Source organism: Ursus maritimus, unplaced genomic scaffold (genome assembly GCF_017311325.1).
Source record: "Ursus maritimus isolate PB19 unplaced genomic scaffold, ASM1731132v1 scaffold_3, whole genome shotgun sequence".
Taxonomy (NCBI): domain Eukaryota; kingdom Metazoa; phylum Chordata; class Mammalia; order Carnivora; family Ursidae; genus Ursus; species Ursus maritimus.
In genome coordinates, this window is record NW_024425563.1 from 42,828,783 (window position 1) to 42,843,205 (window position 14,423).

At 34.0% G+C, this 14,423-nt stretch overlaps 1 protein-coding gene across 3 annotated transcripts in view; it reads right to left on the bottom strand.

The window, feature by feature from the left end:
* Positions 1–14,423, bottom strand: part of BBS9 (Bardet-Biedl syndrome 9) — a 415,930-nt gene that overhangs the window by 285,239 nt on the left and 116,268 nt on the right. For all 3 annotated transcript variants that reach the window (XM_008686478.2, XM_008686476.2, XM_008686479.2), the window contains exon 9: positions 13,933–14,062. In XM_008686478.2, coding sequence (XP_008684700.1) covers positions 13,933–14,062 — 130 coding nt within the window. The remainder of the gene's footprint in view (positions 1–13,932; positions 14,063–14,423) is intronic.

Sequence of the window (14,423 nt, forward strand, 5' to 3'; positions counted from 1 at the left end):
CACTACTTTTTATTGTATTTGACTACTGAAATACCAGTAATTTCTAATTTAGAAACCATAATTCCCCTTTAAATAAAAAAGGAATAATTTTCTATAATACTATTCTTAATTATTTACTAATTTGTCTTTCATTTTTTCATTTATACCAAAATATTTTTGTTACTTATACACCTAAACTATTTAAGGTTTAAATGAAAGAGCTTGGCAGTATCATTATTTTTCCAGAGACTGGAGTTTATTTTTGGAATACCTGAGACTTTCTTAAAGATATTTAGAGAACATATCCAGATTCTTTCACCCCTCCAAAAGTAATCACTTGTTTCTGCTTCTGCTTTCTGGCTTTTCAGATGTTTACCATTACAACTTCAAATAATATACTTTCATTAGCTTGAATATTGGGTAGCACTGATCTGAAAGGGAAGTAATTATTTTGGGGAAAGGAAAGGTATGAGAGTTTTTTAGTAGAAACACAAAGAGTTGGAATATCTACTTCTAGCAGTATGGTGGTCTAAACACTTTGAAGGGCCTATCACTTTCTGCTTTTCTATATTAATAACACTTACCCACTTATACTATAATGAGTAGTTCACATGTTTGATTATGCTCTTGGGCATGTTACCTGATGCTTCAGTTTCATCATCTATAAAATAGGTATGATAATAATTATAGTAACTGTTCTTAGAAGAGTTAAATAAATAAGTGCAAAGCACTTAGAATGGTACCTGGTACACAGTACATGAAATACATATTAGCTATATTTGTACTCTTAGAACAGTGTGACAGTGAAAGAACACATTGCTAATTAGATAATCCGTCAGGCTCTAAAACATCTTCATAATATGTAATACATGCTAACTACGTACAAATATTAAAAGGCTCTCACTCTAAAGTCATTTGAAAATTAAAAGATTTTTTTGATGAGCTACAAGGGAAAAAGGATAATAAATCTTTCTGCAGAAAGCAAAGTTTTTATCTAAACAAGCCTTATCAAGATTTGAACATATATTCTAATTAGAACATAGGCTCTACATTAATGAATTAATATTCAATAATGGCATTCTGTCACTTTTTACTCAATTAAAACAAAGACTTTGAATTAGTACAGTCTTCCTGTATAGTTTTCTCAAGGTATATGGATATCTGCTTTTTTTAAGTACATCGATAAAGCAGATAGTAACTCTGTTTTTACTTTACACTTATTTTAAATAGTAAACTGCAGTGCAGTCAACAAAATGCAGTGATATTCTCTGTCTGCAGTAAAGAAAACCACTGAATACAGATCCCCATTTTAGAATATCTGCAAACCCTCCTATCTGCTCAGTGGCAAATCCTAAGGATCACAGGTCAGACAACTGAGTTAAAACCCGATTTTACCAAGAAAGATTTGATTTACTTAAAAGTTTCAAGTTAAAGTTACAATGATGACATGACTGTTTGACTATATTTTTAACCTTGTTTTTAGCAATTTTAATTAATATTCTGTTCTCTTGAAATGAAAAAAAAATGTATACTGACATTCTGCTAAGTCTGTTTTTTGAAGATGTAGGGAGTTAGTAAAAGTGTCTAAACTATTAAACCTGATACATTAAACACGTCAAAAGTTTTGAATTACCTAATAGTTCTTTTTAGATTTAAGATCCTAACGATGCAAAGATGCCAGTGCACAGCAGGCAATAAATATTGCTATATTTCTTGCATTTTCTTTCAGATAACAATTGATTCTAATTTTAAGTCATCCAACTTTAGCCTACACGGCAAGATTTATACATTTACAAACATATCTTTTTACTTTGGCAAATACCCAGATTTGTATGCCAAAGCCAGTTTCGAAATATAGGCCATACACTGGTTAAGAGGCTAAAGGAACTAAGTCCATCCAAAATTCCAAAGTTCTTAGCAGCAGCATATAAACCTAATGTTACCCAAAAAAATCACTGTTTCACTTTTGTATTCGGTAAGCAACTTAGAAAGCCGTAACCTTTTACCATTGGGAAATAGAGATATTAAACACACACACACATACACACACACATACGTGCACACACACGGGCGCGCGCGCAAAAAAGCCCTCACTCTATCTTTGAAACCAGAATTCTTGAAATAAGGAGAGATTACATAAAATTGCACGGTCTTCCAAGAGAGATGAATGCAAGTCACCAACCTGAGACAAATGATCTCCCAGAACCAAAGAGTCAAGAAGATAACGTGCTTGCTAAAAAGCAAAACCCACCCTAACTAGTGAAAAGCAAAATACTTTCCTGCTGGCTACAACTCTCGTGAACAACTGACTCCCCCACCCCCATATCCACTATCAAATTAACTCCCATATCCGTTATGGAATAGAGAATCAGACTCAAAACACAAAGGCATTTTTCCACAGAGATTATTTTCTTTGAGACCGAGAGCTTCATTTTTAAGAGAAGTTCACAGTCTCAATGACAGTATGCCTAGAGAAATTTTTCAGTGGAAATACATGGTAATAAGAAGATTTCTACCATTAAAACATTTAATCTATAAAACAGAAAAATACAAACCCAACTAGCATTTTAAGCGTAACTCCTTATCCTTGAATATACAGTGTTTCTAAAACCTCTGGCAAGAAAATTAAACAGATTTACTATAGAATGTAACAAAGTCAAATAATCTGGAACTGTAATTACTATTAAACTTTTCATGAGAACGGAGGATGCTGCATAAAAAATGATAATGAAAACATGAGACCAAGCAAAAGATTTCTAATTTCCATAAGAGTTTTTCTCAGGCTTATAACCCCAATGAACAAATAACAACAAAGATATGGCTTTTTAATTTATTGTTAAGATGACTGCAAATCTTTTCCATGTGAATAAAACACTTAAAGTAGCAATACTGCAGTTCATAAAAGTAGTACCAAATCACAGGCAGTATGTCAGCCCTGGGGTAGTCACATGGCAATAAGGACATTACAAACCCAATTCTTGTTCAATCAATATGATATAAAATCTAGAGATCACCTCATTAAAGACCTTGACCTCACACAATGGAAATATATGCAGGCAAGTAATGATGACCATCAAAAAAAATGCAATTCAGCAAGTTGGTACAGCCACTCTGGAAAACAGTGTGGAGGTCCCTTAAAAAGTTAAAAATTGAGCTACCCTATGATCCAGCCATTGCACTACTGGGTATTTACCCCAAAGATACAGACGTAGTGAAGAGAAGGGCCATATGCACCCCAATGTTCATAGCAGCAATGTCCACAATAGCTAAATCGTGGAAGGAGCCGAGATGCCCTTCAACAGATGACTGGATTAAGAAGTTGTGGTCCATATATACAATGGAATATTACTCAGCTATCAGAAAGAACGAGTTCTCAACATTTGCTACAACATGGACAGCACTGGAGGAGATAATGCTAAGTGAAATAAGTCAAGCAGAGAAAGACAACTATCATATGATTTCTCTCATCTATGGAACATAAGAACTAGGATGATCGGTAGGGGAAGAAAGGGATAAAGAAAGGGGGGGTAATCAGAAGGGGGAATGAAACATGAGAGACTATGGACTATGAGAAACAAACTGAGGACTTCAGAGGGGAGGGGGGTGGGGGAATGGGATAGACCGGTGATGGGTAGTAAGGAGGGCACGTGTTGCATGGTGCACTGGGTGTTATACACAACTAATGAATCATCGAGCCTTACATCGGAAACCGGGGATGTACTGTATGGTGACTAACATAATATAATAAAAAATCATTAAAAAAAACAAACAAACAAACAAAAAAAAAAAATGCAATTCATTTTACTCCAAAAATGCTTCAATACAATTGACATAAACAAGTTATCCAATTCATGGTTACTGAGGTATTAACAATAAGAGGAAGAAAAAAAATAGCAAATCTAATCAACTTCGTTCTCTTCCCCACAATTCCTTATGTTAAGTTATAAACTATTACGTTGCATTAGCAGGCCCACCGGGCCCCAATTGAAGACCCCATTTTCTGGTAGGGGCTCTCTCACCCTATTTAGCATTTGTGGTAAAAAAAACCCAATTATAACCTTATGCCACTTAAGTTACAATGGGTTTCTTTAAAACTGATTTATCGCTATTAGCACAAAAAAAGAAAATGTTTTTTACTTTTCAAACGGTATGAAAATGCAAAACAAAACAGAACAAAACAAAAAAATGAACAAATAAAAAATATAGGAAGAAAATGGACTTCTCAGGAAAAAATAACGGTGAAAACACTGAAATTCAATAGTTTAAACACAGTAAAATGAGCTAAATAAACTTAATTTAATTACAATGCCAAAAGCATCACTTACAACTAAAAACAGTTTCTTTTTTTTTTTTTTTAAGATTTTATTTATTTATTTGACAGAGATAGAGACAGCCAGCGAGAGAGAGAACACAAGCAGGGGGAGTGGGAGAGGAAGAAGCAGGCTCATAGCGGAGGAGCCTGATGTGGGGCTCGATCCCAGAACTCTGGGATCACGCCCTGAGCCGAAGGCAGACACTTAACCACTGTGCCAACCAGGCGCCCCTAAAAACACAGTTTCTAAAAACCACCAAAAGAATATAAATACTACATTATGATAGGGAGATGGGAAAGTTAGGGAAATAATCATATTAATGTCAAAACCCACTATATCAAATTTCATGAAAGTATGCAAATTGTGTGTGTGGTGGTGGTAAAGATCTTTTTTTTCTAATAATAATTTTTTTTATTATATTATGTTAGTCACCATACAGTACATCCCTGGTTTTTGATGTAAAGTTCCATGATTCATTAGTTGTGTATAACAACCAGTGCACCATGCAATACATGCCTCCTTACTACCCATCACCAGCCTATCCCATTCTCCCAACCCCTCCCCTCTGAAGCCCTCAGTTTGTTTCCCAGAGTCCATAATCTCTCATGCTTCATTCCCCCTTCTGATTACCCCCACCCCTTTCTTTATCCCTTTCTTCAAATTCTTTCACTGAACTAGAATTCAGCTACAAGCACTGCACAAAGTAAGACCAAGTATTAACTAGGAAGGAGGATAGTGGGGTATCTAATTACTAAAGACAGTAATATTTTCTGTATAAATCAAGAGCTCAGCCACCATTCAAGGATTGTATCTTTCTAGAAAGGCTGACATTTTATTTTTAATTTTTTTTTTCAAAAACAACAAAACACTACACTGCTCAATCTCTTGCCTGAACAGAATTATTTTTGGAACTTAAAAGGTACTTAGAACTGGAAAAAAAGTCAATTTCTCCAAAAGAGTCCCTAAATTCAGTATTATTCCAACCCAATTCCCAAACAGATTTTTCTCTGCAACTTAATAATATGATCCTAAAGCTCTTCTGAAATATTCAATTCAATATGGCAACAGCATTCAGTGCAATCTCCCTAATACCTAACTAAAATCACAATGCAGGAACTGAAAAGAGACAAAGACACAGACACAAAAATCATTAGAAAAGCAGAGAAAGAGGGGAAGAGAGAGAGGAAAACAACACCATAAATTGTAAATCCAGAATCTAAAAGAAACTGAGATGAGTTATCAGGTATATGAAGCCAAAAATATAGTTTTAGCTCATGCCACACTCCAGCTTCACTTCATAGAGACCACCTGAACAAAGATAGGAAGATGTTTCACTCTTCTTCCCTAATCCCAATCCCTGACTCAATCTGATTCAGAAATCCAGGTTCTACAGAAACATTAAACTATGCGGATATCTTTTACTATTCAATTCTGACCTATGAAGGAAGCAATGCATTTTAACCCTACTCACCTGAACCTTTCCCAACTATACCACTCCCCTCTATACTACCTACCTACATCCATACAGGGGTAACAAATTCTATAAAACAACTGGCCATGTAAGGGGCAGATATCAGTAGTAGTACATTATATGCTCAGAGATAGAGTCCCAAAATAAACACTATGACATGTTTCAAAATAAGACATACCTGGTACAAGTGCATTATGGGAATTGTAGCCGGTCATGTACTATACTAGGTACTCATACCGAAGGTGCAGGAGGTGGAAGGCATGAGAAGGAGAAAGATATTGCCACAATAGACTAAAAAAAATCTCCAATGGTACACACTAAAAAGAGCAAAACCAATGTTATAAAAGTTCAAACCAAATGATTAAGAACACAAAATTCAGACAGTCTCCCAAAAAACAGGAAAAAAAATGACACAGAGTGAAAATTATGAGGAAGAAGATGGCATATATAAGTAACAGAAAATAAACAGCGAACAAAAAGATATTAGTTTCCCTGAAGAATGAAAACATTAAACAGATCTGAAAGAATAATCAAAGATGAAACATAAGGAAGCTTTCTTAGCTGCCAAACAAATGGTTTAAACAGATTACATTCACTACATTCCCAACTAAATCAAGAAAAACAATATTAGACAAATATATGTCTCTCTCTCTCTGTTAAATAAATTAGAAAGAAAAGAAAAGGGAAAGGAAAGGAAAGGAAAGGAAAGGAAAGGAAAGGAAAGAAAAGAAAAGAAAAGAAAAGAAAAGAAAAGAAAAGAAAAGAAAAGAAAAGAAAAGAAAAGAAAACCACAGTGGAAATGAAAGATGCATTTACCAATCAGTTAGCTTCCTAACCAATGAATATAAGAAAACAAGCAGCAGCCACTAATTCTTAGCACCAAGGGCCTGTGACTGGGGGTCAAGGGGGGACTCCTGTTAGACTGACCAACTTCTTAAACCCTGAAAACTGAGGGAAATGGGTCCCCAGGGCAAAGAAAAAAATAAATGCAGTGAGAAGATGCAAAGATTCAGGTGTTCTGAGCTCACTGGTCTCTCCCGTCACTTCCCACATGATTCTTCAACAAATCTCTATCACCATTTTTAAAATGAGTAATACCTGCAGAGTAATTAACAGAGGACCTATGTGTAGAAATTCCAAATAAAGTAAAAGAGGTGAAAGAAAGATGAAGGAAACAGGAACCTAAGCAAAAGGCAGAAAATACCCATAGCAAGAACTTCCTGAGGAAACAAAAGGAGAAATCAGACAAATAGTTGCCACTGTATCAACGAATTATCAACATAATTTTTTTATTTAAAAAGCTCAAACAAGGGGCGCCTGGGTAGCGCAGTCGTTAAGCGTCTGCCTTCAGCTCAGGGTGTGATCCTGGAGTCCTGGGATCGAGCCCCGCATCAGGCTCCTCTGCTGGGAGCCTGCTTCTTCCTCTCCCACTCCCCCTGCTTGTGTTTCCTCTCTCGCTGGCTGTCTCTCTGTCAAATAAATAAATAAAAAATCTTAAGGGGCACCTGGGTGGCTCAGTTGGTCAGGCGCCCGCCTTCGGCTCAGGTCATGATCCCAGGGTTCTGGGATCAAGCCCCAGGTCGGGCTCCCTGCTCAGCAGGGAGTCTGCTTCTCCCCCTCTCTCTGCTCCTCCCCCCATTCGTGCTCTTTCTCATAAATAAATAAAATCTTTTAAAAAAGAAGTTTAAACAAAAGCTATAGGATGAAAGCCACAGTAAAAGCAAATAACAAGATAAAATAAAAACAAACTCAAGAACATAATGGAGAGACATGGAAAAATCACACAAGTCAAAATGGAAAGAAAAAATAGATACAAATAATTAATGAACAGATGCCAGATTTGGAAGATACTGTAAAGCTAACATATTTATAACAATGATATTAAGCGGGCACTTGGGTGGCTCAGTCAGTTAAGTGTCTGACTTTGGCTCAGGCTCATCTTGGGGTCCTGGGATGGAGCCCTGCATAAGGCTCCCTGTTCAGCAGACAGTCTGCTTCTCCCTCTGCCCCTCCCCCTGTTCATGCTCTCCTCTCTCTCTCTCTCTCAAATAAATAAATAAAATCTTAAAAAAACACAAACAATGAAATTAAGAAAACTAAACTACTAGGGTGTTATATGCAACTGATGAATTATTGAACTCTACATCTGAAACTAATGATGTACTGTAAGTTGGCTAATTGAATTTAAATTTAAAAACAAAGAAAACTAAACTAGTAGAGCAGAAACAATATTCAAATGGAAGAATATTTTCCTAAAATGAATAAAAACTTGAATCTATCAAATCTCACCGTGTCCCAGAACAAACTGATGCAGAATTAATCAACTGTCAATAACGCTAGGTAACTTTACAGTCCTTTACGGATTCAAAAAAGAAGTTAGATATGAGACAGGCAAAAAAAGTAATTCATTCAGTAAGACGTTTTACCAATAAATTTAAACCAGCCTCAGACCTTTCCACAGCAACTGTCAACACCAAATGGAACGTCCAAAATTCTGAGGGGAAGCTAAGAAAACCTTCAAGTACAACAGCAATAAACAACCCTCAAGAATGCAAAAAGACTTAGAGGCTTTCCTCAAGACCACTGCATGATTAAATTCAACTAACCAAGAAGTGAATCAAGATAAAGGAACAATAAAAACAAATTGGCAGTAAGCTTTGAGTCCATTTAGATATGGATAGGATGAAAGGACTGTGAAAATTGTGATCACTAAAATGTATGTAAATATTTTAAACTTTGACGAAATGAATAAAATACTAACAATAACAGAATTTGACAAAAGGAAGAAGAAAGCCTAAGTATGCTGCTTTCCTTATCTTTAATAACAGAGACTCAACAGACACTGCCAAACATTGAAATGCAGCTTAAAAAAATCAAATATCTGTTGTAACAAATTACCAACATGAACTTATTGCTTAAAACAAAAAAAAAAAATTGAAAATAATAACCTTTTACCTCTTTTCTATTCTTGTTTAGAAGGGTCTTTTAGAAACTAAAATAAATTGTGAATAAACATTCACATAGAATTCATTTATTCCTTCCATTTCATCTATTCCTTTTTTCTGTTAAAATATAATAAAATAAATTTATATTTAAAAAACATATTATTCTGGGGGCACCTGGCTGGCTCAATTGGTAGAGCGCACAACCCCTGATCAAGCCCCACAATGGGCATAGAGCTCACTTAAAAAAACAATAATAAAATAAAATTAAAATTTTAAAAATATTATCCTGCTTTGGAAATTTATTCTGTGCCTAAATTTGCATCTCTGTAGACAAAAATATCAGCTTCATGTTTAACAGGTGCTAACAAGTGTTAAATCTGGATGGTAAGACTGAGATAACTTTGGTGGCAGAGTTAGTTTTGTTTTTTGTTTTCTTGAACTTTTAAATATTCCTTGAGTTTTAAATAGTTCAGCTCTATACTTGTTATAGAAATCACAAGATTAATCTTTTCCACAAAAGTTATTTTTAAAAAAATAAAGGAGCAACATCAATAAAGTTTGAGGGGAAAATGTGACAATACATTTTTACCTTAAAACATTAATACCCTATACCATTCGTGGGAACATTAAATTAGCCTATTAATAGATGAAGCAAAATCAATGAGTTCAAAAATTATAATTTGTGATAGAAAAAGATTCACAACATTTAATAGATATAGAAAAATAACAAAAATTAGTATAGGCCTAGATAAAAAGTGAATACAAATTTTAAAACATTCTCAAAAAAAGGATTAGTATAGTTTAACAATAATAACTTACAGTTAATACCTTATGTTACCATAGCAAAGGACCAATGGTAACAAAGTCTGTGTGGGTGTGGGGGGGTGATATGTATAAGAACAAGCTCATGTGTTTACCCATGCCTGTGTGCGGAGGTGGCAAAGGGAGTGGGAGAACAGGAAAGGAGAAAGAAAGTGTATTAAACCCTTTGCCTATCACAGGGTGAAAGAATCACTTCATTTTTGGATTATGGCAAAACTCAAAAGTAAACACTAAAAGAAATAAAGGAAAGAGATATGTATGTGTATGTACCATCCAATACATGGGAGATTCAAGGATGGAGAATCCCCAACTTACATAGAGATGGAGAGCAAAGGAAATACTATTAAAAGTACAGAATATCATACAGATGAAAAATGACCAAATATATGGATTATAACAATTGTAAATGGGTCGATTAAAGGGAAATGATCTTCAAAATGGGTTTAAAAATCCAATCAAATTTCCTGTTTACGAGAGATGCATCCAAAACAAAATTACAGATTAAAGAAAGCACAGACAAGAGCAAACTGTATTCAAAGCAAATAAAACAAAACAAAAGCAAACAAAGAAATATTAAATGTGAACACAAAAAGGGTAATTTTTTATTGATAAATTTTTTAAACTCACCAAAAAAGTAAAATACCATAAACACAAGGTGAATATATAGAACTAGACTATATAAACCAAAATGCTTAGCTATTCAACAAAAAAAATGACAGAAAAAATATAGTAATGAAAGATTAACATTCCACTCCTGAGCTACAACATATTAATAGGGGAAAATACCAAAAAGAATGCAGAAGCTCTAAAATCATAATTTATGCCCCACCTTAATTCCAGGAATATTTACAAATTTTATATGTACTATTAAGCCACAAAGGATATCCTTAAAAAGACAACATAGCAAAAGTGTATATTTAGATCCACGTTCCCTTTCTAAAAGCACACACACAAAAAAAAAATCACTCTGAAATTTGAAAACTCTCCTAATAAATTTGTCTTCAGAGAAATAATAGCCTTCCATCTATGACTCTCAATTGTTTCATATTTTTAAAAAAGTATTTCAACTGAAAGCTCTTAGAAGATCTTTTTAGCCAGTCCTCCCCGACATGCACAAATCACAATGATTTTTACATATTTACCAAACATATACCACATATCCAGCTTTCTGGCTGACTATTCAGTGTAATATGCAAAAGTAGAAAGGGCCCCTAACATTAAATGAGCATATGATTGAGTTGAGGAGTTAGGAAAATTAAACAGCAGTCACCAACATAATATAAATACAGAAATTCAGAGAAAGAGGGGACCAGAGGAGAGAGGGAAGGCTTATTTACGTGACTTGAGTTAGAACTCAAAGATAGAAGAAATTGGAAAATCCAGAGAAGAAATGGGGAAAATATTCTGGTCAAGAACACTAGGTCGATGAAGGTTAAAGAATGAAAAGGTTAAATACTGACAGTTACAGTAAGTTACTACAGTAGATACAGCCTAGGAGGAAAAGCACTGAAGGACCAGACCAAATTGTTTATCCTAAAAAAACGAGCTGCAATAAGATTTTAAAGCACAACGGCTGTGGCTGCCAGCTGAAGTTTGGAAAGGTTCTCATCACTTCGAACATCCATTCAAATAGACTTCCGCCTTGAGGTATATATCATATCTCTTATATATCATATCTCTAGAGAGAATAACGTTACCAATAAATGATGATCTTTATTTGCCGTTTGGGGAACTGACGGCAGCAGAAGTAAGACACTGGCTAGGCTTCTGTAGGTACTTCGTGCAAGTAGACGGAAACAATAATAGCTGAGCATTTAAAGAACATTATCACATTCATGCTCTTCTTATTCTTTAAACTATAAACTATACAATTATTTCACATTCCCATAGTTTAACACAAAAAAATTAAAATAATTAAACTAAAAAAAACTCTCTCTAATCAAGAATGCCGTTTACCCCGAAAAGAAAGCAGGAAACACAGACAGATTTAGAATTGGTTTATAACAAACAAGGTAGAGGACTTGGACTGCCAAGTAAATGGGAGTGGGAGGAAATAAAGCATCTTAGTTTCTAAGCAAAATGCTGTTATTAAGTATAATTGCATCAACTTGATCCAAATCCAATATTTCTTATTCATTGAAAAGAAACATATTAAAATAGCAGCAATTTCCTCTACAAATAAACACATTCAGCCAAGGAAGTTCCACCAAAAAAGCTTAACTCTAAACGTTATAAAAACCAGAAGCAAAATTATTTCACTGCTTCTAATTTCAAATAATAACTTCTAAACATAAATAGGCTATAGCTAAGTCAATAATAATCACTTTTAAAATTCTAATACAAATTACAATGAAATTCTTTCCATCTAACTATAGTTTTATATGCTAAAGTACACAAAAATAAGAAAAATTTTCCAATGAACAATTAAAAGTTATTGCTATATATTAACTACAGAAATCATTAATGGCGATATTTACATTTAATTGTTTATAATTATGACCTTGAAAAAGCTATGAGAAGAAGTGACAGACTACTTCTGAATATAACCATCTTGATGCACACTACATGGAAATTTGGTTTTTCACTCATAATAATTTCAGTTATATCTGGACCCTTAACTCATAAGATGCATCTGAACTGAAACCATAAATTAACCATAAATATCTGCTCAGAAACTGTATCTTTGAGCTTCTCTGAGTACAGTGACTCTTGAATAGGTATGTCCCATGTAAATAATATATGTGTAAAATAAGTATTTCAACTAAATGGTCTCAATAAGGTCTTTCTATCCATCACTTTCCTCTGCCCCACACACAAAAAAACCACAGTGACCTTTTAGTATTTAAACCTGAGGGGCATGGGGACTATAAGCCAAATGGGCCGCATACCCACCACTGTGGATCTGACTTGTTGCACCTGAGCTGTCACTTGGAAGGCCAAAGAGAACAGCTCTTGGATGGATATATGGACTGCTGCAAGAATTACTCTCCCCAGAAGAGAAATACTTGACATCACCCTGCTGGCAAGATGTTTTTCCTGTTCTAAATCCTTCTAAGTAAATCTGATTTAAAATGTCTGGTGAGTCTAAGTGTTTGGTTGAACTTAAAAGACTATCTGGTAGATGTTGTAAAAGCCAATCTCAAAATTTTAAATTTTTCTTCAGATATAAAATAACTATAATTTGTGTTTAAGTACATAGCAATTTTATGATGGTATTTTCTCATAAAACATGAGAAAGCAACTTATTTTTAAAATATTCAATGTTTTCAAAATGGTGTTTCCATTTTTCCAATATCCAGGCTTTAGATTAGCCATTAATGCAAATACAAATAACCTTCATTGAGCTTCAACAGTATTACACATCAAATCTCTAAATTTGGGGAAATTAGTCATACTGATTAGATACTATAGGTGCCACTGAAGAATTCTACATAGGTTTTTAAATTTTAATAAAATTATCTAAATAAGCAGAACCAACTAGATCTAGGGAATCTTTAAAGCTTTATAGAAAGTTGTGTTTCTAGGGGATCTGGCTAGCTCAGTCAGTGGAACATGCGACTCTTGGTCTCGGGGTTGAGTTCAAGCCCCACGTTGAATGTAGCGATTATTTAAAAATAAATTCTTAAAAAAAAAAAAGCTGTGTTTCTTCATATTTACTGGGATTTTCAATTCCTAAACATAATCTGAGATGTTAAAGGTTGGTCAGAATCTTGCCTAATATACCGACAACCAAGAAAAATTACACAGTTAATGTCTCGTTTCTCTTATTTTTGATAAATTTTGTAAATTTAAGGTATGGATTTTATCTTTCATTTTAAAGGCAAATTGGCCCTACTTAAAATCTGAACTGTTTTAAATACATAATCATTAGTAATTCTGCACCACTTGACATAATAAGGCCTGAAACAAGTTTTGATGTGTAATAGTCTCAGTCTAACAGTAAGTGATCTCTAAATGGAACCCATCAAAAGCTTGAAGAAATCCTTTCCTATTTTAAAGAAAATAATCTATCAGGTAAGCCATTCTCTTTAAATCTTTAATTTACAAAGGATATCTCACTAGAAATACTAAATAAAAAAGATTGAGGGGATTAAGGAGTGCACTTGTCATGATGAGCACTGGGTGATGTATGGAATTACTGAATCAATATACTGTACACCTGAAACTAATATAACACTGTATGTTAACTATCTGGGAATTAAAATAAAATAAAAATGATTGATGAAGCCTAAGTAAGGCCTTTTTATATCCTTTTCCAATAAAAGTTACATTTTAAATTATTTCCATTGTTGACATTCACACTACAATGTCACTTGTTATTCCTAGTAAAATCACTTGCTATTGTTTCATAACTTCTACAGAATTCCTAGGCTAAGGTCCTAAAAAGAGTTCAATCACTTACTGTAAACAGCCCACTCTTACTGCTACAGGAATGTGGGGAAGCTGAGTGGCCCACTTCAGTGTCACATCTTGATAAATATGCAACATGTTATTATGGTTTCCAATCAAAGTATTTATTGTTCCTTCAGAAACTGTGTGTGGAATACAGAAAAGAGGATAATAAGAAAAGTCATTTGCAACAGTATATCACTATTAAGGGGTTCATGATACAAACTAATAATAACATCTTGATGTAAAAGCATAAAGTATAAGGTATTTATTTTCAGTAATAAAAAAGTATTTTTCAACTTCAAGCACCAATGTCAAAAAATTTTTAAATAATTTTACAGACTTGGGAACTATAAGTAGATAGTAGCCAACATTTTTGCATTTTATCAAGAAAGCATGAATTTCATTAATATATAACACAATTAGTTAATGGTTTTTACTGGGCACTAGCTACAGATAAGCCATTCTATTAGGCATTGCTATGCTCCATTCTGCTTATAAAAC